The sequence below is a fragment of the Gobio gobio genome (assembly GCF_949357685.1).
Source record: "Gobio gobio genome assembly, chromosome: 14".
Taxonomy (NCBI): domain Eukaryota; kingdom Metazoa; phylum Chordata; class Actinopteri; order Cypriniformes; family Gobionidae; genus Gobio; species Gobio gobio.
The window spans coordinates 37,276,106-37,300,215 of NC_137107.1; the positions used below are offsets into that span (position 1 = coordinate 37,276,106).

The window sequence follows — 24,110 nt, forward strand, 5'->3', positions numbered from 1 at the left end:
CGGACTACATTATACCACTTATTACACTGCTACTTGCCAGAGAAAATTGACATGAAATATTGATTTGCTTTATTATTGGATAAGGAAGTGACCGTGAAGTGAGATGACAGACATGAAACTAGCACATATATTTGACAACAGAACAGACGGTTTCCAGAATGCTTTGTAATAATGCAAATAAGTTAGTGTTAGAGTTTGTCTTGCACAGATTAACCTGCTTGCTTTCTGTCTTTCTGATCTTCTTTTAGCATAAAGTGGATGGATTTTCAGCACTGGATGCTCTGGCAGATGATTTCGTGCCTCCCACAAAGTCTGCTTCTAAGGTACAGTCAAATGCCAGTAGCTGTGCTTCTATCCAAAGTTGTGAATTTAACTTACAGTATGTGCAAAATTGGAATATCGCATAAAACATTAACGAATAAAGCAGCGTTTCCATCCCATGTGTTCAAGAGTACAGAATTCCTGGGAAGTTGCCGCAAAATATCTGTAACAAAAATGGAATTTGCTGCAACTGGGGAAGCCACTGCGGCTCTTTTATCATAAATGACTTGTGTCTCAGGGCACGCAGATGAAACACAATAAACGCTGTCGTGTTATCTTGCGTTCGGATGCCTGGTGTTTGAGAATAAAATCATGTATGTTCTGGGAGCTAATTATACCCAACCAGTTTGATGACAGACTTTCAGAATGTCCAAACCAACATTTGAGATGCTGTAAATTGGTCCACTGGTCAGTCCAGTTGTCCAATCACGTCCTTTGTTGAGGCAAAGCCACGCAAGTCTTTTGTTGGGCGCATGTCGTTTCATTGGATAAAATATATGATAAAATTTTAAAGCACATTTTTAGAATTTATGCACATCCTGGTGTTTCCATACAACGTTTTTTTATGCGATATCCCAAAATATGCATGAAAATTGGTGGATGGAAACATGCTCCATTCAAATCTCTACTATTATTGCACTCTGTCCAGTATTTCCTGTTCTTGTTTTCACTCAAAAGATGATCAATATTGTTTTGTTCCCTATTCTATTCTGCTGTAGGTTTCTTCGGCTGCTCCTGTCCCTCCAGGCCCTCCACAAAGACCACAGATGGAGGTATTGCAAAACCTGGACAAATAAAAAAGGATTGGAAATGGAAATACATGAAATTTGTCATATCAGTAGAATATATTTGTTTTAATATTAGAACTGATGTTCAGCTTTCTGGACCCATATAGATATTAATGTGGCTCTCTCTATTTCTCTCCTGCTCTCTCATATGTGTAGGACGCTCTGAGCGCTCTGGGCGACACACTGGGTGCACCAGAACCACCAAAAAAACAACCTGAACTCAAACCTAGGGATATTGTTCATGTAATTAATTATCTTATCCTTTATGACTCTTCTTTGATTTGAATTGTCTTTTACAAACTTAGATATGGCATAGATATTGCTACCTTTCTTGGTGCTTTTTTAATAATTGAATGTTTTTTGAGCAGGAGAAGGGCGTGACATCAGAAAAGGCTGTTCGTGTCGGGGAGAGAGACGACACACTCCCACCAAATTACAGATTCTCTGAGGAAGAGCTCAATAAATTTCCTGCTCCTAAGAAAGAGGTAACACTCTGTCACAGTTATAAGTATTAAGTGACATTGATCTTATTGTTGTCTTTCAGAAACTTTTGTTCTGTATATCATGGATGTGTGATGATTGGTCACTGTGGCTGGATCTTACTATTTGATTGGTGGATGTTTCTTCTGTCCCAGCCTTCCCTAGACACTACTGAAGCTCTGGATATTCTGTCTGGTGATTTTACATCCCCCACTGTCCCATCTGCTGCCAAGACCCCTGTTTGTTCTTCCGCTAAGCCTCCTGTCAAGGTGAGATTTCCACATAAAGTAGGAAACAAACACAACTGAGATCTATTTGTTCTCTTAATTGGTTCTCCTACATAGCAATGATATTTATTGTCTGGGGATGGTAAGATTTTCTTTTTGAAAGAAGTCTTATGCTCACCAAGGCTACATTTATTTGATCAAAAATACACTAAAACAGTTATATTGTGAAATATTATTACAATTTAAAATAACTGTTTTTTAAATGTAATCTAACCCTTTGATGAAGATCCTTCAGAAATTATTCTAATATGCTGATTTGATACTCAAGAAACATTTCTTATTATTATCAGTGTTGAAAACAATTGTGCTGCTTAATATATTTGTAACAACCATGCATAGAACAGCATTTATTTGAAATGGTAATCTTTTGTAACATTATAAATGCCTTTACTGTCACTTTTGATCATTTTAATGCATCCTTGTGGAATTAAAGGATCAAATAAAAAAATCCTACTGACCCCAAACTTTTGAATGTTAGTGTACTGTATGTTTAATCTCAATATCATCTCAATGTTTATCTAAACCTCTTTTGTCTCTTTCTCATTCTGTTCTTTAGCCTTCAGATTCAGATTTCGCTTTAGATGCTCTTGCAGATGATTTTGTCACTTCTTCTTCTGCATCTAAAGTTCAGTCTGCTGTCTCTGCCCCTCCACATGCTGACAGACAGGTACATTTCTAGTTTATCCATATTGGCACATATTATAGATGTTCATACTTTCCTTCTATACTGATTTCCTCTTCCACCGTTTGTTGAAGTTGTCAGAAGGTTCCTCATCAGCTTTGGATGCCCTCTCAGACACTCTGGGAGACATAAAAGCAGCCCCTGAGCCTGCCCCTGTCCCAACTAAAGACATTGTTAAGGTAACACAGCTTTTAATATCCATGTCTTTTCACTTTCCATACACGCAACTGTGCACCAAGCAGAATCAAGGCCGATTCACACTGTCCAATGTCATCATTACATGACTGAAACGACGTAATTGAAAAATTGAAGTTGACATGAAGGAGTTCATAGACATTGGGCCCTATCATACACCAGGCGCAATGTGGCATTTAGCGAAGTGTTTTTTGCTAGTTTCAGCCCGACGCAGTTATAATTTTCAGGTCCTGTGCCACGTTGTTTAAATAGCAAATGCATTTGCTCATTTGTGGGCCCATGGGCGTGCTGGTCTGAAAACGAGGTGTGTTCAGGTGCGTTGTTGGCACGTTGCCATTTTGAGGCAACTGAAGATGACTGCGCCATTGACTAACAAAAACCTGGTCTAATGTAAATGTTTTGTTATTTAAAGGGCGTGTTAGTAATATGCACCAATAGGTGGGTCCACAACTCCGCTTTCACAAACAGGGATGCGCAGCAGCACACAAACATTTTTAAGTATGAAAAATTAAAAGACTAAAATGTAAAATATTATTATTTTGATAATAATATAAACATGTCTACATGTCATTGCGTGAATCAGAATTAGCCTACCTATTTGCAGTCATTGGACGACCAGATCTGTTTCCTCGCTAGAGAAACATTCAGGTTTTCCGCTTGCAAATTCCGCCATGTAAATAGCAAATCCGCCATGGAGTGAGCGCAACTGGCTTTTAAAGGGAATGGGAGATAAGACTTGGTTTGTTGCACATTACACCCAAAACACACCCATTACTCATAAAGAGGATAGGGACAACCCTTTTAGACCATGCACCGGTCGCACCGACCATTTTTCCCGTTGTTAAACTAAAGTGGATTCGGAGTTTCGGACATGCCCTAAGTGCACTTGCACCGTGTGCTTTAAACCATGCACTTAGATTGTTAAAATAGGTCCCATTTTCTGTCTTTTAAATGGGTCATATAATGAAAAACAAAATTTTCCTTGATCTTTTGAGAATGATAGTTTGATGCGCTATAACAAACAGCTCCCCAACGTCATCTTCAGTAACAAAAAAACATGTTTATGTCAACTAAGCTGTAAAAATGACTTGTTAAAGAGATAAATGTGAGATGAGACACCAAACCTTGTGTTTCCTGGTATTGTGTGGTGGCTTCCGCTCTGCATATCCTTCCAAAGTGTCTCAGTGTTAGGAATAGCTTGCATGAAGATCGTCTTACTCACTCCAAACTTTTGAACAGTAGTGTAGCTTAGGCTTCTTAAATGCAAAAAAATGGTCATGTAAACTATATTAACGCAGGACTGCTTTTTCTTTTCCCACCACAGGAAAAGGATATAGTGGAGGAGAAAGTGAGTAAACCAGGTGAGAGAGACGACACTCTTCCACCAGATCATAGGTTCAAAGAGGAAGACCGCAAGGTGACTTTTGCTTCTCCATTATGTATCCACACCAGTGGATTTGATTTATAGATAATTACAACTAAAGATGTAACACATTTAACACTTGTTCTTCTCCGCAGGCATTTGATGCAGCAAAGCAGAAAGGCGTCAAACCAAAGCAGGTACTTTATGAATAATTGAGTGTGTGTGTATATATAACCAAAAAAAGTGATCCAGAATCATGCAGCTAGCTATATATATATATATAGCTGCATGATTCTGGATTAATTGAGAATCACTTTTTTTGGTTTAAAATAGAAATCATGATTCTCCCACAAATCTGAATAAACAAAAAAACAACATGTAATTTACCAGCGGTTGACAACATGTTAATTGCAGTTTACTTAAAAATATTTAATGAATTCAAAATATTTTTTAAAGGCTTTAAAGAATTATTTGATGACTCATAAATACTTCACTTGTTTCACTAATGCATGAATCAGCATTAAACAAATGATTCAATGACAAATACATTCTTTTAACAGTCACTTGTCGCCACCTACTGGTGCAATGATGTAATTGATCAAATGTTTATTTGAAGTGGCAAGTAACATTCAATAGGTGATTTACTCTATTTTGATCGCTACCATAGACGTGAGTGTTTATATCCAAACTATACACTTTTTTTCAGATTACTTGTGTAATAAATCTAGTGTGTTTTTGAAGCTGTTTCAACATGACAACAGCTCTCTCTGGCTCAGTGCCAACGCAGATGTGAATGTTCCGCTGTGATCGTACTTTTCAAAGGTTTAATAGACGTAGCCGAATCCTTGTCAGATCGTGATCTTTTAGCGATCACGCAGCTGTAATATTTATGCAACTTCATTACACAAAAACTACAATTTCACAAATTTCTCAATATTTTTTTCTACAATGACCTTGATCATTAAGAAATGTTTATCTGTCCATCTCTCAGACACCATTCGATGACTTGGCGGCCCTTGACATGCTGTCTAGTGATTTTTCTGCAGTACCAACCTTGAAACCCTCTGCACCTGATGCCCAATGCTTCACCCCTCAACCAACACCGCCAACCCATAAGGTACCACAAACAAACCTGCATAAAGAACTAATAATCCCTCTAAATCCTTTACACAAGTACGTTTTTTGTTTATTTCTTCATTTGTCTTTGTTTACAGGCAACAGGTCCAGTTTTGGATGATCTGGCAGGCAAATTGATTCCCAACCTGACCGACCCCAAAGCCAAAGACAGCAAACCAAAGGTAAGAATCAGGCCACAGGTTAATCGGCATTATGGATCCTTTTCACAGACTGTGATAACGCATTTCCACAGTTTTTTCATATTTTCATTTTTAAAACATTTAGGGCCAGATTTACTAAACAAGACAAATTAGTAGGGGTGTAACGATACACGTTCGGTTCTGTTTGCTGTGGAGTCATGGTTCATGGCAGGGAACCAGCAATAATAACACTAGATAATCACTTTTAACTTAATAATAACAACAGCAATAATTTAACTTTATACACTGGTTTCACATTTTCTTTAGAGCAGTTAGCATACCCGAGTAAACTCGAATGAAATAAATGTCTGCACTGAAGACTAGTCAGAAATAATAATTAAAAAAAGCACATTTATTTGATAAAAATGTATGACACATAAGTAATGTTCCACTGTAGCCTACTTAACAAACCATTTGACTAATACTGATGAATAAATAGGCCTATAAGTTAAATATATCAAATAGCAGTTTTTGTTAATATTATAAAGTAGCCACCACACTAATTTAAAAATTAACAAAATAACATAAAGTGAAAATAAAGTGGCATTTTGTGGTTATGGAAACAACAGTTACCATGGCGAAATACACAATAGCCTACATCATGAACTGTAAATGAAACATGAAAAAAAAACATGCTCTTGATAAACAGAATGCACATCATAACTACATGCAAATCCTTCCCAGCTAACACACGTTGAGCCAGTTATGTGATTTTGGTACTTTACTTTTATTTCATGTCTTACAAATTGACATTGTAACGTTGCACGCTCGTAGTTTCTCTTGCGCTTATAATATACGGTGTGATAGGGCGCGTGTTTAACTAAAGAGTGTGTGCTACGAGCACAGTATAACTGCTGTAGGACAGGAAAGAGGTTTTCTGAGGTGAGAGATTTTTTAAATTTTGTAACAAGAAAATGACGATGTTGCTGGGACTCCAGGTAGCATTTTGCCTACCTGGCTAAATGGGGAAACTGGCTCTCTTTGCCCTCCACCATGCAACTTGAGCGATCACCCAAAGTGACGTGGAACTTCAACACTTTGAAGACAAAAGTTAGTGTATACTTAGTAAATCATAATAATATTTAGTAAAAAAATACAGCTCTTATTAGTTGTTAAAAGTGTTCTAATTATATTTAATCTAATGTCAAGGAAGAAAACAATAATGTTGTTGCATAAGGTTTAGTGAGAGCTGGGCTGAGGCAGCAGGGAGCGGGCCGCGTTCGGTTTGACATGAGAGTATCGCGGTTCGAACCGTAGGCGGTGTATCGCAGTTTTCCGGTTCAATTTGAATATCGTTACACCCCTACAAATTAGTGAGAAAAATCGCCAATGGGAGTGGAAAGTTATGCGCGTGATCTACTGACAACACGCAAATTAAAGCACACAGACACAGCCTGATCATTTCCATAATGACCAGCGCAATCTACCGGTTAGCGTCTGGTTTAAGACGTGCTAAATAATGGCGCAAACACCAGTAATTTGACTAGCACAAACCTTAGTAAATCACCTTTCATTTAAATACTCTTCCTCCAGGGTTGCCAGGTTTTCACAACAAAACCCGCCCAATTGCGTCCAGGGGGTAAAATGTGTGTTTTTTTGGCAGGGTTATATATCACATAATTGGGGTCGCATCAACCCGCGGAAACCTTGTTAAAGTAGCCCAATTCCGCTGGAAAACCTCAGACTTGGCAACACTGTCTTCCTCCCATAAATTTTGCGACTGAAAGAGAAACTCCTACAAATGCATATGCAATAAGGTCATCTGCAAAAATAACTAAAATAGCGCTTTTTCAGTGCTAATCTTTCACTACGTGTCTTTCGTAAATCCTGACAGTAGTTTTTTAACGCCAAAGCAGAGTTTCCGCTGACGCAAGCTGTTAGTAAATCTGGCCCTTAATATATGTTTATAATGCTATATTTTGTCATATTATCTTGGCAGTAAATTTACCACTTTATCACTTTTTTTCACATATTCTGGAAATTCTGTTCTTTCAGAAAAATTATGGTCTATTCCCCCAATCTTCGTCTTTGAATTTTTTTTAAAAAAAATTGTGTAAAAGTAGGACAAATCTGTGCATGCCATATATGTATAAGCACCAGGCTTTCCCCCCAGACCCTTTATACTGGTTCAAGCCAGTTTAAATCAGGGGTCTCTATCTGATTACAGGCAAAGGGGGTAAAACCAAAGTCTAAGCCAAAGGTAGGTTCTACATGAAATGATTCTTATACAGCGCTTTGGCTTATGAATGTCAGCATGGAGAAACACAAACTCAAACTAAAAATCCCATTTGTCACCATTCCATCTGCTGAAAAGCAATCACATGGCTGTATATTTGCATATTCATCCAAAAATCGGGCAGGTTTGCATTGTTTGAACACTGAGGCCGGTCTGATAATGCTTTGCATTTGCTGAGGAGTCATACAGCATCCGGTTCACCTGATTATTTTATTTGCACACATTCAGCGCTTTTATGCCACAAAGCAACCTTCAATTTCAATTTCATCAACCATCTGCTTGCATGAAATGTTTGCATACTTAAAATTCTGATTTTGTGTCCCAGAAACAGTCAGTAGAAGATTCTTCAGCCACGGACCAGCTGCCCGGTAAAGTGAGCTCAGATGTGGTGCCTTCATCTTCCACGAAGGGCGGAAACAGATAGATCGCACGTCAGTGTCTTTACAAACCTCTTTGAACAGTAGTGTAAATATAATATCAAATTCAGAGGTATGGGGCCAGAAAGACTTTTCTTTTTAAAGAAATTAATACTTTTTTTCAGCAAGGATGCATTAAATTGATCACAAGTCAGAAAAAAATATATTTCAAATAAATGCTGTTATTTTACCTTTCAATCCATCAAAGAATCTTGAAAAAAATGGATCACTGTTTGTTTTCCACAAATATTACGCAGCACAACATTGATAATAATCATAAATGTTTCTTGAGCAGCAAATCAGCATATTAGAATGAGTTGTGAAGGATCATGTGACTGAAGAATTCCTTCACAGGATAAAATATGTTTTAAAATAGAAAATAGTTTATTTTAACTTCACAATAATATTGTTTTACTGTATTTTTGATCAAATAAATGCAGCTTTGGTTGAGACTTCTTTCAAAAACATAAAAAATCTTACCAACCCCAAACTTTTGAATTATATTTTATTTTATAGCTTAAATATTTTGACTGTTTTACTTTATTCATGTGATTTTTTTGTTTTGTTTTGTTTTTGTTTTCAGATTTATGGTCGTCTCCTCATCCCTAATGCAAGAAACCATTAAAGGGAGCTGCTCGGACAAGAAATATATTTTATGGTGGACACGGAATGAAATGAAAAAATATATATATAACTGCACAGAGACACTTAAACATGTATTTTTAGAGTCCCCATCCCCCCTCCTCTTTTCTCCTAAAGCAAAGCAAAAATACATATTTTGTCTGTAACTGGTAGAACATGTATATATGGAAAACGCATGTATTGTTCTATTTTCGGTCATCTAATTTTGGTGTGGTGTTGTGATATAATTTTTCCCACAGTAAAAATGGTATGCCATATACTATATTTTTATTCTTTAACTGGGGGTCTCTACAGTCTTCCGGTTCACAGCCATGACAGTCTATTGCTGTTTGAGGATCTATTGACACACTAGTAGATGCCGCAGGTTATGAATTCATCGTTTACAGTACCGGAATTCCTGTACGGAATTGCAGTAGATGAACATGATTATGATGCCTTTTGAATGCTGTTGTATGTTTGTATGCTGACATTAGTCAAAAAAAAAAAGGTTTGTGTGGGAGGTGTTTTTTCTCTGTAGTTTGTTTCCTCAAGTGCACTTACAAGGATGCTCTCAAAAATAATTGTAAAATCATTTTGCAAACACTAAATGCTCATGAAAGCCTTGGAGCATAATTTGGACAACTTAATGTTGCACTGCTTAAGTTTTTTTTCCACTTGATTTCTGTGGTTAGATAAGAAGTGTTTAGCTTAAACCCAAGGTTTTCAATTTATTTTTCAGAGCCACTAATAAGTTCAGAGGTGTTGAATTAGATGTGGTGGGCAAAGTCTTTCACCCAACTCAGCCATTTTGCTTCACATCAGGACTCACTGTTTGACGATGTTCAATTAGCTTGCATAGCTGACAGTAGAAACCAAAATACGACTTCCAGCGGTGTCTTCCATATTTTTTGCTCATAACATTTTGAACAGATCCAGACAGGAGCGTTCAAAGACGTAGTGTACTAGTAATTGTGACAGGACGGTATTTTCAAGAAGGGATTTTTACTTTAAAAAAATTAAACTAATAAAAAACACACGCCCTTTTTGTTTGTTTTATTAGTTTGGAATGTTCTGTTAAAATCTTTATGAAATAAAGATGTAATGATGATAGGGGCTCAGATGCATTATTTTTGTGCGTGTGTGTTTACAGAGAATGACCGGGTTTGATGTCATTAGAACAGATTTAGTCCATCTTTGTGTCTGTTGTGATCAAACCTGCAATGCTTCTATACAACCTATAGAAGGATAACGTGATGTTTCTGGAAGATTACAAAGCACGCAAGGGCCAGTGTTGACAAGTCTGTGGTTTTCCTGCGGGTTAAAGGTCACTTGCCCATTGGGCTATTTGGTTTGTTTCTTAAATCATTGTATACCGTCAGAATATTTGGAATATAGCCTACGGAACGAGTTGCATGGGATTATTTTTGCATCCTCTTAAAAAAAAAATAGCAGCGCTTTATGCTTCTTAAACCAACAGCTCAAAGATTTCTACTATGAATTTTGCTGATTTTTTTTTTTGGACCACCAATTTATCATAGCTCAAATAATTCACTGTAAACCCTCAAAATAATTAATTGGTTTGAGTAGAGCCAATTCAAATTAAACAAATCAGTTTAAACATGTTAACTTTTTCTTTTGAGTTCTAAAAACGGACACATTTTAAGTAATCTGAATTGTTTCATTGTTTTATGAACTTGTTTCTTTTAATTTAGACTAACTTAAATTGAACCGAAACTGGGCTGGGATTTCCAATTCCCAGCGTGCTTTGCCATGACACTCAAAAGAGACAGTAAATGCTTATATTATGTTTGCATAGATTAATGTTAAAGGGTTAGTTCACCCAAAAATGAAAATTATGTCATTAATTACTTACCCTCATGTCGTTCGACACCTTCGGAACAGAAATGAAGCGGTTCAGCGGTTTGAATCGTCAAAATCACGTAATTTCAGCAGTTTGGCGGTTTGACACGCGATCCGATTCATGATTCGACTCTCTGATTCATAACGCTTTGAAGCTTCATGATGCATTATTTTGAAATCAGTCATCACTATATAAGTCGTTATTTAGGTTTTTTTTGCGCACAAAAACTATTCTCGTCGCTTCATAAAGTTATTGTAGAACCACTGTAGTGAGATGGACTTTGAAACAACGTCTTTAGTGCCTTTTATGGGTCTTGAGAGTGAACCGTGCCATTGTGCCAATGGAGGCCTTCCTGAGCCATCAGATTTCAACTAAAATATCTTCATTTGTGTTCCAAAGATGAACGGAGGTCTGACGGGTGTCGAACGACATGAGGAGGGTAAATAATTAATGACAGAATTTTCATTTTTGGGTGAACTAACCCTTTAAGAGGGAGATTTAGTAGTGTTTAATGTTTTGTTATGCTAGTTTAGAAGAGTTTCTGTTATTTTGGGTTTTGTAGGGTTCCATCTTGGTGACGAGTGGCGCATGAGCTTAGTGTAAGAACAGAAATACAGATGCTGGTAATATAATTAGAATATCATCAAAAAGTTGATTTATTTCACTAATTCCATTCAAAAAGTGAAACTTGTATATTATATTCATTCATTACACACTGACTGATATATTTCAAATGTTTCTTTTAATTTTGATGATTATAACTGACAACTAAGGAAAATCCCAAATTCAGTATCTCAGAAAATTTGAATATTACTTAAGACCAATACAAAGAAAGGATTTTTAGAAATCTTGGCCAACTGAAAAGTATGAACATGAAAAGTATGAGCATGTACAGCACTCAATACTTAGTTGGGGCTCCTTTTGCCTGAATTACTTCAGTAATGCGGCGTGGCATGGAGTCGATCAGTCTGTGGCACTGCTCAGGTGTTATGAGAGCCCAGGTTGCTCTGATAGTGGCCTTCAGCTCTTCTGCATTGTTGGGTCTGGCATATCGCATCTTCCTCTTCACAATACCCCATAGATTTTCTATGGGGTTAAGGTCAGGCGAGTTTGCTGGCCAATTAAGAACAGGGATACCATGGTCCTTAAACCAGGTACTGGTTGCTTTACATAGTGTTGAGTTTATTTGGAAATTGTCTCTAAGTCTGTTTGCTAAAATTTGTGGATGAATTGTATTGAATGCTGATGAAAAATCTACAATGGCATCGTCCGTCCCCCTCCCAAGTCTGTAAGCAAATTGTAGCGGGTCAAGAGCATGTCTACAGGAATTCATGATGTGTCTTTTAATGATCCGCTCAAGTGATTTAACTAAAAGAGAGGTGAGGGCAATTGGCCTGTAATCCTTGGATGAGGATGGATGGGAGACTTTGGGAAGGGGGTTCACAACTGCTGTTTTTCAAAGCAGTGGAACCACCTGGGTGTCTATAGAACGTTGGAATAGGGAACAGAAAATTCCACTTAATTGGGCCGCACAGTACTTCAGCACTCTGCCTCCAATGTTATCCGGTCCTGGGCTTTTTTTCGTACGTTAGTCCTCTAAAAAACACACGCTGGACCATCTCCTTCTCAATAATCAAAGTACTCTCCATCCCAGCATCGTCCATCACAATCTGTTGCCAGGCAGAGATATTATCATTATCATTTATTTCAAAGCGGGTAAAATGTTCATTTAAGTTGTTGGCCAAAACAAGGGATGCTGCGTCATCCATAAAGTCAATTTTCTTCCCTGTCTTGAAGGGGGCATTAGCCATCAACTTTATACCAGTCCATGCAGCTCTTGAATTCCCCACAGCCAGGGTACTACTCTGTATCTTGTCCTTGTACTGACACCTGGCCTTATAGATCTCCTTATTGACCTTCCTTTGCATCTTTTCTCCTCTGTAAGCTTCCTGAAGTGAAGACTCTCTTTTTCTCATTTAATATGTCCTTTAGTTCTTTCGTCACCCTCGGTTTATTATTTGGGTACACCTTGATCATCTTAGTTGGAATGACCACACTCACACAAAAGTCTACATAGCCCGAGATAGCATCTGTCTGTTCCTGCAAGTCAGCTGAAGAGTCCTCGAAAATGGTCCAGGATGTAGCCTACACTCCAGGCATCCTTTCAGCTTCTCTATACTGTCCTCATCCCACACCTGAATATGCTTTTCCACATAGTTTACTTGGAAACTTATAATGAACACAAGGCATGTTGACTCACCCGATTTCTCATTCAACTCCATAACTATTATGGATATCTATGTTCAACTCTGTATACGTTCACTAAAGACATATCCGACTGTGTTTACCCGAATACTAGCCAGGACGTGCATTTTTACATATTTTTTTTACTATTAAAGGGTTAGTTCACCCAAAAATGAAAATTCTGTCATTAATTACTCACCCTCATGTCGTTCGACATATTCGGAACACAAATGAAGATATTTTTGTTGAAAGCTGATGGCTGAGAAAGGCTTCAGATAGGCCTCCATTGGCATTCAGTACATTAATACTCCCAAGACCCATAAAAGGCACTTAAAACGTCGTTACAAAGTCCATCTCACCACAGTGACTCTACAATAATTTTACGATGCGACGACAATAGTTTTTGTGCGCAAAAAAAAATCTAAATAACACCTTTATCCAACTTGTTCTTGTCTTCCGTGTGTGCCTCCACGACGCATGCGCGAGAATAACTTGGCAAATCGAAAGTACCATAGTTGCTTTGAGTTTCATGAAATATATCAAGTTATTACTATCTGACACCATCACTGTAATATTAACACTACAGTACTACAGCAGCAGATGAATGAATGTTTTTATTTTCTAAAAGCATTAATTTGTCCTCTGTTAGTTGAACTGACCTCTAGCTCATCTCACCTTCACAAGTGTGTGCGCTGCTGATCTGCAGGTCACAGAGCTTCAGTCTCTCGTGCCTCATAATTTGGCGTTTCAGCTCTCTCAGGGTGATGTGAAGGCCTTCAAACGGGGCCGTGTCGTGGGTGAGTTTACTTGGAAACTTATAATGAACATAAGGCATGTTGACTCACTTCTTGTGTTCAGATTTCACTAATCAAACTGATTAATCGATCAACTCGGACATATCAGCTCAATAATCGTCGAAATCGTTGAGGAGAATGATGCTGATGAGACAGTCAGAAAACATCAAACAGAACGTTTCCATAGATACTAATCAAGCGCGTACATCTAAAAATGCGTCATGACGTGAGACGCAACTGAACTAAATCACAACTTTCAGCAATTCAAAACTAGTATTGGTGATTTTTTTTTTTTATATTTTTTGTAATGTTTATTTTCTTTAAATAATGTTTTGTGTTTCCTAATAAAGTGGAGAAAAAAAACAATAATTATTGGGAATTGTTTTGCATGCTGTTTTAGTTTAGTAACAGTCGCGTCCTTGGGCTTCTATAGTCCACACCATATACTTCACTGAATATTACTTTGCATGCTAATAAGTTAGTGATGAGAATTTTGAATCATTTGAATCAAATAAATTAATTGGCATTGCATATTTACACCAGTATGCGGCGACAAATGAACACTGGTTTTACAAGAAACAGTAAACGCATGAGAATTAACTTTTTAAATTTTTTTTATTATATATATGTTGAGAAAGTCAGGGAAAGTCCCCATAAAACATGGAAACCCAACATTGTGTGTGACTGATTACATATTTATTTGAGGCAGATTTTTTACCAAGAACTGAGCTAAACCTGACAAAATTCCAAAACCTACTAGCCTACTGAAATAAGAGTTTAACGGGTGTATGTGTTCCCCAGTCAATTTACTTTATTTCTCGGGCAGCATATGACCATTGTTGGTTTTTGCTGTTAGCTTTGGGTTATTTATATTTATTAAATTCGTAACATCACTTGATGGATGGATGGATGTATGAATGGAAGGAAGGAAGGATGCTAGTGTTTTATTGATTATTTGTATACAACTGAATATAGAAAAAAAGTGTAAATGGTATTGCATTTGGTTCTCTGAAGCTGAGTAGCTCAGCATTTTCAACTGTTGCTGTTTGCTTTATAGAGGAACTAAAAACAGATTGTTACTGACAGACTGGAAAGTGTTTTCTGAACATTCAAGCATGAAAATGTATTCTAGTAGACCCCAAAAACTACATCAAGGGCATAATAGGTCATTTTTAAACAGATTGCAATTATGTCTGATAAATATGTTGTACTTTAAAGGGGTGATGAATTGAGAAATCAACTTTCCTTTGAGTCTTTGGTATATAAAAGTTCATCATGATATAAGAATATCCTATAAGTTTCAGAGCTGAAAACGTCCTTGTTAGTCAAAGAAAAGGTTTTATAGACACCAGTCCCAGAAAACGAGAGCTCTCACAATATGTCGACCACTGACGTATTAGGACCATAGAACGTAAAAAAAGGACCATAGACCATTAAAATCCAGCCCTCAAATGTTTTGCCGGGGTTAGGGCAATTAGAGTATATAAGTTAATAAAATATGACAGAGAAATAAATAATAATAATAGATATTACAGTTTTTTTTACTCACTTTGGTATTTTCACAAGCAAGGTGTGCATTTTCAAAACACATGGTACTAATATCACAACATATCATCAAAAGTGCACTTTTTTCAAACATTTCAGCATATTTTCAATTGTGTTAGTACAATACCCAAAACCACAAAGTATCCTTTTCACAACACAAAATAAGTGTTTCATCCTTATAAATGTTTCATTCACAGTAATTGCCTTTCATAAAGCTCTTACTATCAAACTTTTGATTTGCATCTCTTCTCGTTCAGTTTAATACATTTGTCTATTATTTAATCCACTGATCTTAATGGTTAATCAAATAATCATTTGGTACACCTATAGATTTCTTTTAGACATTGATTACATAGACATAGTTTCTACTTTGTTTGCAATTTCCGATATGGATAACCATATGTAATGAATTATTTTTACATTATAAGCGATTTCTCTTATAACTACTATGTTCAAAGTGTGTGCGTGTGTGTGGCCTGGTAAACTCTACATATATGGGGACAAAAATTCCCGATAAAGATGGCAATATCCTAAATCCTTGTCCTTGCGGGCACATTTTTTTTTTGTTGAAAATGTAAAAATTTAGAAAGTTTTGTGTGATGGGTAGGTTTATGGGTAGGGCTAGTGTAAGGGGAGAGAATATACAGTTTGTAACCATTATGCCTGCTTATACCCAGAAAGATAGAGAACCATACACGTGTGTGTGTGTGTGTGTGTGTGTGTGTGTGTGTGTGTGTGTGTGTGTGTGTGTGTGTGTGTGTGTGTGTGTGTGTGTGTGTGTGTGTGTGTGTGTGTGTGTGTGTGTGTGTGTGTGTGTGTGTGTGTGTGTGTGTGTGTGTGACAGAGCAGAGTAGAGTATAAGGGAAAGGAAATAGTGTATGACAGTGTAACATCAGACTGATCAGAAATGCATCAGAAGAAGGGAGACAGGTGGCATCAAATACAGCATTTTACATTACAGCATACGCCATGTGATATTGTAAACAGATTACCATGGTAGAGACTGCCACATTACTGTAACTCACCCTTATAAAGGTCAAATACAGTAGATTCAGTCATGTGGTACAGTGAGAACATTTACTGTATTGGCAGCAAACTCTGTTATAGCACAGAACCTCATGGCTGTGTTGTAACTTCATCACACCTTTTGATAACACACTGAATAGATACTATTACAAACATTATAGATTCAATTACATAATGTAAGTGTATTTTCTAATGAGGCATATGTAGCCTGTGTTACTTTAGATAATTCAGCAACGAGGGTGATTTGAAACATGTATCTTGCATCGTTTGCTGTTGAATGAACTGATTGTTAAAAGTACTAAACTGACAGAAAATCACACTGTTGTGTTTCTGTGATTAAATCAAATGTTCTCATTACATATTACAATATTCTTGTGTTTGAAACAATGATTATGTGGACTGAAAATATGTGCCACTGAATGAAAGCATTACATCAGGTTTTGAAAGAAAGGTGTTACAAGTGTGATCAGTTTGGATTTTTGTACTAAGAGTTTTGAAAATGTACACCTTACTTGTGTAAATAGTACCAAAGCGAATAAAAAAACTGTATTGAATATACTGCAGTTCTGTCACATAGAAATGCTTATTTGAATATTTGACCCAAAAATAAAATTCTGTCATAATTTATACACCCTCATGTTGTTCCAAACCGTAGGTTCTAAACCTGTATGACTGAAAACCAAACCATTTTGGTTGTCATTGGCATCCATTGTACTGACAAAAAAAAAAAGAGAGAGATTTTGAATTTCTCAATTTATCTTCTTTAATGTTCCACAGAACATAGAACAGACAGGATTTGAACAAGTAAATTATGACAGAATTTTCTTTTTTTTTGTGAACTATCCATTTAACAACACAAATATTTGTTAAATATTAGTGTGTGCATGCTTTTTCCACAGGAACACCATGTTTCCCCCCAAACCCTTCATGGTTCAATCAGTTCCTATTATCAGGTATGGAGAAACACAAACTCCAACTAAAAGTACCACTCAGTAACTATTCATCAGCTGAAACTCAAGCACATGGCTTTATATTGTTCATATTCACCAAATACTAGACACGTTGCATTGTTTGAACACTGGTCTGATACTCAAAGGCTTTGCATTTACAAACTGCTGCCGAGGAGTCATACAGCATCTTATTATTTAATTTGAACACATGGTGGTGCTAGGCTATACCGCAAAGCAACTTTCCTATTTCTCAACCACATGCTTGCATGAAATTATTGCATACTTTGTTTGTATACAGTCTTAAGATTCCTCAAGCTGGATTTATGGCGCAAGTCATTATCCCTAACCAGGTCACCAAAATGGATAATTCCGTATTTCTCATGGAATATTGCAGTGTTTATTATAAATTATTTATCCGTGTACATTTTATTGCATTTTTAAATCCATGTGCTCTCATAATTTTAAATCAAAATAACTTTTCCTCCCTCTTCCAGCAACATCACTTCTCTGATGAAGTGTTTACTGGCGCAAGGGCGAGGCAACCTAGCCTGGCTCCCCGCTCTATTTTCATTTCCTTCAGTACTCCGTCTGTTGCTGAGTTCCAGTTCGTTTTTTATTATGCCCTTCACTTGCTAACTTCCCTCTGTCTCGTTCACTCCGATGTGTGTCATTGCCTACGTTGCATGAGTGCCCACTTCTGGCGTCCTAAGCCCTTGATCACTTTGAATCCACTATGGAGTTGATTTATTATTATTTTTTTTTATTTTATGAAATTGTTTAATGCAGCATTGTATATGTATATAGGTGTGTTTGGGTTGTTTTTAAAAAAGTAAAAAAAAATTTTTTTAAATATCATAGAGTTGCATGTGGTGGGGTAAATTAAACCCGATATGCGGTGATGTCACATTCGTGTTGCATTGTGGTATATGAAGCTGCCTGAAGTGTACACATGAAGTAGACTCGCTCCCTTGGTCAAAATCAAGGGAGCGAGGGTCTGTCCTTCCCGCGTCCACTTCACGAAGTGGAATGCACTTCAAAATGGCGGCAGGGATTCCCCCTAGGGGAAGTGCTTAGGGAAGTTGGAACGCAGCATCAGATTGTGGTATATTCTCTGTTTTTTTCCGGTCAAATTTTAACCGGTCCAATCAGCGAACAGAGGGAGTGGCTGAGAACGATGACGTTGATGTCGTGCGCTAGTTTGAGATGACATACGTCACGACCAAACGTTAGCGATTGGTTATGGCAGATCCAGAGTGGCTCTGGGCAGATCCACTAGTTTTAAACTTCAACAGAGTACCCGCCTTCAAGGAAGTAAACACTTGCCAATGGTGAGTGGCCAGACTCTCTGTACAAATTAAATGAAATGAAACGCAGCATTCAGCCCCGACAAAACGTATTTTAAACGGAAACGCTGGTGCGTTGAAAACCCTGTTCTGATGACGCAAGAGTTGCAACTATGGCAGCTGAGAAGACCATACTGTGTGTACTTTTTTAAGAATTTTAAGAGCCCGATGAAATTGATATAAATACGTGTTTAATACTGCAAAATATGCTCGATGTTACAGTCACTGCCCTTGCCGTCCAGAATAAAAGAGAACATCCCAATCGAGTCAAAGGATTTGTGGAAATTTGTGGTTCCTAATTATTGTGATCCAACATTTGCCTCGCATTTCAGGATGAAAAGACATACAATTCAGGTGAAGGATAATCCATTTCTTACCTCTGAGACTGTTATGATCTATATTACCTTATTATTTTATTGTGAGTATTAGGCTTACCATTATTGCTGATCACTGTTGTTGAGCTATGATATTCTAATATTTACCATTATATAATCAGAGGAGTATATACAAGTTTATAAAAGTGTCACTCCACAATAGAATAGCAAAATATTTAATAAAAATATGTATAGTATTTTTGTCACTTTAATCAGTCTCTCTTTAATACCGTGTGGTTTATATACATGTTGCTGGGCTGACATATTTGACACACCCACCAAACAAGAGAAAACGCATCTCAAACCCATTGCACACCGTTTCCAGGAAACATGTTGTTCAACCTGGAAACCGTAGCGAAACGTTGTGCATCGGTTTGAGCTTGAACGTGCCCCAGGCTAGGGGCAACCTGTCACTCACATGACATCATCCTCCAATCATTTTCCCCATGGACAAAATTAAGTCCCACCCTACATTTTTTCTTGTTCGAGAGAAGCGGTTTCACTTGGATATACGTCACAATAGGGAAGAAAATAATATTGCAAATTCCATTTCGTTCCGACTTTAAAGTGGGAGCTCCTTAGACAAGCAATAGAAATTTAATTTTCATATATTAAAAAAAATGCCCCATATGTCTGTCATCACAAAAGTCTTTGAAAGACCCTACGGCCTTATTTACTTTAGTCAACTTCCTGTTGCAATGTTAACATTTTTCCCATCTGATTTACTTGGTTAAGTTAGCTTAAGCTCAAGGTTTAACACTTATTTGTCAGAGCAACTTTGTTCACAGGTGTTGCATTAGATGTGGTGGGCAAAGTCAGAATGCTATACTTTCACTATAACTCAGTAGTGTTGGTTTAAGGACTACCGCAACATTACCGTTTTGCTTAACATCAAATGTTTTAAAATATCTAAATACCTTCCATAGCTCATGACAGAACATACATTTCTGCCCATGAAATGTAAAACAGATCCAGACAGGACTTCCAGTGTTCAAAGTAAAAAATAAGATGTGAGAAGAAAAAAAATAATACAACAATAAGCACAGTTATGCAAATAAAGTTGTACTGATGTTATGGATTATTTTTGGGTGTGTGTTGTTTGCAGAGAATATAGTAATATTACATCTTAAAATCTTAACTTTCAGACCATTATAACTCATTCATCTTTCATTTTTTGTAAATATTTACAGTTTGTGTTATGTATGTTGTGATCAAGCCTGCAATGTATTTATACCTTAAAGGGTTAGCTTACCACAAAAATGTACTCACCCTTGTGTTGTTCAAAACCCGTAAGACTTTTGTTCATCTTCGGAATACAAATGAAGTTATTTTTAATAAATCTGAGCCAGTTCTGAACTACCACTTTGATGCTTCAAAAAGTTCATAAAGAGATCATAAAACTAATTTTCTGAAGAAGCACAAACAATTTACAAGATGAACATGATTGAAATTAGTCTTTTATTGACATGTAAACGATGATCAGCGGACATAAACAGAAGCTCAACTGAACTTGCTTGATGCGGGAAAACAAACCTCAACCAGACTAAACAAAACCACTCAATTCATATGGCTTTGTTTTACGATCTCTTCATTAATTTTTTGAAGCATCAAAGTGGTAGTTGCGTGGCTGTCAATTGACAGAAAACGCTCAAGATTTTATTAAAAAGATCTTCATTTCTGTTCCGAAAAGGAACAAAAGTCTTATGAGTTTGGAACGACATGAGGGTGTGTAATTAATTACTGAATATTTGGGTGAACTATCCCTTTAAGGACACCAAGGTTATTTATACTGAAAATGTTGGTGATAAATACTCAAAGGCTACATTTTTAAATCTTCACATCACTTGGATAGATGTTAAGATTACTTCATTTACAAGCTTTTTATTGTTTATTTATTTACAGTTGAATGTAGAAATAGGCATCAGCAGGATTGCATTTCTTTCTGTAAAGCTGAAAAGCTCAGCACAATGTATGCGACTGATATGAGTTTCTACATATCACTTACAGCCAGCAGATGGCAGAAATCTCTGAACAAAATACAATTACATATTCAATGTGACACTAAACATTTAAATCTACACATAAATGGCTTTTGTGACATGTTGCAAAACCACTTTAAGCCTCAACATACATACATTGAAGTAAACGCAATACAAAGCACAAAGAAAGTTCAGAAAAAGTCGGATTATTGTCAATGTATCAAATGTAACAGTAACGGATACAAAGAGAAAAGTATAAAATATTATCTAAACTCACTGGAAAATAAATCATGATTCATTTTGAAGGATTATGATTTAAGGCTCTATACTGAATAAACATGGTTTTAAATTTACTGATTGAAAAGAAATCATTAATCAATACTGGATTTTCCTGCGTCTTTAATGGAACTAGAAGTGGTTGCTGGGCAGTTTAGCATGGCCTGCAGGTCTGGTTTGAGGTCTAAAAAAATGTGAAATTGAGATTTTGATCAGAAACTGTACTTACATTAATTTTACAAAAAAGTATTACTATGCAAGGAAAAAGCAGAAGACTTACTGTCTTTTGTAATGGTGGGGACATCGTCTTGTTCTTAAACCTGGAGAGGAATGAAAACATTTTTACAAAGTGATTTTTATTTTAGATAAAAAATTAAAAAAAAAACAGTGATTGATTTTTTTTTTTAAATCAATTAAATTGCAATAAATTCTTCAACGCGATTGAGGGACTACGCTTGCCAAAACTTAATTAGCCCGCAAGAATCATGAAAATGTGTGGTTTCCACCAACACGAGTGTAAATTTGAAATGTATGCAAGATGCAAATATGTGAACGTAAATCTAAATTAATGTCCTCCCATGTGGGATTGGGGCAGGACCATACATCATTAGTGTAGTATTAAAGGATCGCATCTTCAAAATGCCATATATATGTTCTCACTACTCAAGGTAAGATGTGCTTTATATATAATACATTTAGTATAGTAAAAACCAGGACACATAATTCAATCTTTGGTTGTGTATTTGTCTTTAAAAAAAGTTTGAATTGTTCTAACATGTCCTCCTAATATTTGTATTTAAGACTACTGAAAACTAGCTATCATTTGCATGCATTTGGCTATCGCTTCTAACCATTGCAAATAATAGATTTTTTTCTGTGACACTATATAATTGTGATTTGTTTTGTCTGTGTTCAAGTCATAAAATAAGCAGTGACTGTGTGCAATAAATGAAATGCTGGTCCATAACCCATTTAAAAACACAAGTATGATTTAAAATGTGGATTTGACTTACGGTTGCAGTACAAAATTGTGACGATCAGCAAAATGAGGAGAAGAGCACAGCCAGAGGCCAGAGAAGACAATATCCAAGTCTCACAGTTGAAACGGGGCTTCGGCTCTGTGAACAAATACACCTCCTATTACAATGTTGCATTATAATACAAAGATTTATTTTTGCAGAAACAAAAAGTGAAATTATGATTATAAAACAAACCTGTTTTTTTGCATACACACTGTGATTTTGTTGTAGTCGGAAATAACAGCTTTGGTGCTGCTGTAGCAACTTTTGGAGGTTGTGTTGGATCTGAAACAAAGGATTACAGACGCAGATATAATTCACTGATTTTACAGTAGGTTTTCTTATTTTTATCATTGAAAATATCCTTAAAACAAGACCATTTTAGCAGCAAACTTTTTTTGCTTTAAAACAAAGTATTAATATGTCATTTTGCTTCACAATAAAATTGTTTTAAGGATGTTTAGATGTTTTACTGGAAAACAAGATGATTAATTATTAATACTGATTAAGAATAACTGTTTTATTTTATATTGCATGAATCTTCTGAAGAGTCATCAGACAAATTAAGACGTGATCAGTGTTTCTGTTTAAGCACAATTATTCTTTCTATTATAATGTTAATAAGAAGCAATAGTCAGATTCCCACCTGGTTTTCCTGTAATTACAGTCGGTTTTCCAAAGACAAGTTTATTGCTGTTCATGGCTGCGCAGGTGTAAACACCACTGTCTGTCTTTTTCTTGAAGGACTGAATGGTCAAACTGACCTTATCTTGCAAGTTCACAGCGTATTCAGTATCACTAGCCTTTAGGTCTTTGTTTTTAACAGTGAATAAAAACTTTGCACCATCACTGTTTACTCGAAACCAGAATGTCAAGGTGCCGGACAGTCCAGGGTCACAATCAACTTTTACACTCTGTCCTTCTTCAAAGTTAGGTGTAGCTTCTCCTGAAAACAAAGGAACAAGTTTTAGATCAAGAAAAGATTAATGTGTGAAACATTACCATTTGTTAATTATTTAAATGGAAATACAAATGTGGTCATATTAAAAGTTTTTTTGTTTGTTTTTTTGTAGCTGAAATCTTCTGCAGTCAGTGGAGTGAAAAAAAATACTTAAATGAACATGTTGAATTAACATGCCAATACGAATCACAATTTCTGCGTTGTATAATATTCATGCTGTTTCTATGCTAAGATGGTAAGGCTAAAAGTTGATTTTTTTTTTTAAAGTGCTATTTTACAGAAATAAAACCTACAATTAAATGATTGTATTTAAAATAATTTGCAAGCATTCACTTTATCCAGGCTAAGTGGGAGTTATCATTTTTGGTAATGATCGCAAACAGTCTGTCAATCTTGTATATTTCCATCTCTTAAATATTTCCTAAACAATATGATGTACAAGAAAATGTTGTACTCACCATGGAAGAGGCACAAAATCACACAAAATCCAATGTACATTTGATACATTTTTGTCGATTCTTTGCGCAGACAGTCAGTTCTTCTACAACTCAGGAACAAAACTGAAAGGATGAAAAAAAAACCTCCCCATCTGCCCCTCCCAACCCCTCACTGCCATTGTCTTGGTTTTTAACTGTACTGAAAAATTGCATTAAATAAATGTCAAAATGTACTATTTGCTTTGTTGCTACTAATTTATTTTGTTGCTAGATAAAAAAAGATAATGAAAAGATCAAATGAGTGAGAAATGCAGGTGCACAATCAAATTTTAATTTGTAAGTAATGTAAGTCAAATAAGATTAATTTCTAACAATTTCACTACTTTTCTGCCTAGAATCCTGGTAGACAGAGCTAGTTCTCTCACTTTTTAATCCAGTGTAAAATATAATATTAGCTATACTAATATTATACTACTAACTATATATATAAATCAAGGAACAAAACTATTTAAAATATACCATGTACTGTAGGTTATATAAGGATAAAGTAATCAATATCTCTCATTATACATCATTTGATAGAAATCTGTATACTA

At 36.2% G+C, this 24,110-nt stretch overlaps 2 protein-coding genes across 51 annotated transcripts in view; one reads left to right on the forward strand and one right to left on the reverse strand.

Moving 5' to 3' along the window:
- cast (calpastatin) overlaps positions 1 to 9,813 on the forward strand; it is a 54,737-nt gene extending 44,924 nt beyond the window's left edge. For 31 of the 50 annotated variants that reach the window (XM_079834491.1, XM_079834471.1, XM_079834456.1 and 28 more), the window contains 14 exons: positions 249 to 323; positions 1,041 to 1,094; positions 1,266 to 1,352; positions 1,478 to 1,594; positions 1,745 to 1,858; positions 2,433 to 2,543; positions 2,633 to 2,737; positions 4,078 to 4,170; positions 4,272 to 4,313; positions 5,108 to 5,233; positions 5,331 to 5,414; positions 7,600 to 7,632; positions 7,994 to 8,099; positions 8,668 to 9,813. In XM_079834491.1, the coding sequence (XP_079690617.1) occupies positions 249 to 323; positions 1,041 to 1,094; positions 1,266 to 1,352; positions 1,478 to 1,594; positions 1,745 to 1,858; positions 2,433 to 2,543; positions 2,633 to 2,737; positions 4,078 to 4,170; positions 4,272 to 4,313; positions 5,108 to 5,233; positions 5,331 to 5,414; positions 7,600 to 7,632; positions 7,994 to 8,092 (1,140 nt within the window). In that variant the 3' untranslated portion in view covers positions 8,093 to 8,099; positions 8,668 to 9,813. The remainder of the gene's footprint in view (positions 1 to 248; positions 324 to 1,040; positions 1,095 to 1,265; positions 1,353 to 1,477; positions 1,595 to 1,744; positions 1,859 to 2,432; positions 2,544 to 2,632; positions 2,738 to 4,077; positions 4,171 to 4,271; positions 4,314 to 5,107; positions 5,234 to 5,330; positions 5,415 to 7,599; positions 7,633 to 7,993; positions 8,100 to 8,667) is intronic. The other 19 variants (XM_079834446.1, XM_079834489.1, XM_079834453.1 and 16 more) reach the window with 1 other exon arrangement.
- A 10,466-nt stretch (positions 9,814 to 20,279) lies between these two features.
- On the reverse strand, positions 20,280 to 23,662 carry cd8a (CD8a molecule). The gene is made up of 6 exons (XM_079834519.1): positions 23,536 to 23,662; positions 22,763 to 23,062; positions 22,312 to 22,401; positions 22,111 to 22,215; positions 21,378 to 21,417; positions 20,280 to 21,281 (listed from the first exon to the last, which is right to left on the reverse strand). Exons 1-6 carry the CDS (start codon positions 23,582 to 23,584, stop codon positions 21,230 to 21,232), a joined length of 636 nt encoding a protein of 211 aa, XP_079690645.1. The 5' UTR covers positions 23,585 to 23,662; the 3' UTR covers positions 20,280 to 21,229.
- Between the last annotated feature and the right edge of the window lie 448 nt (positions 23,663 to 24,110).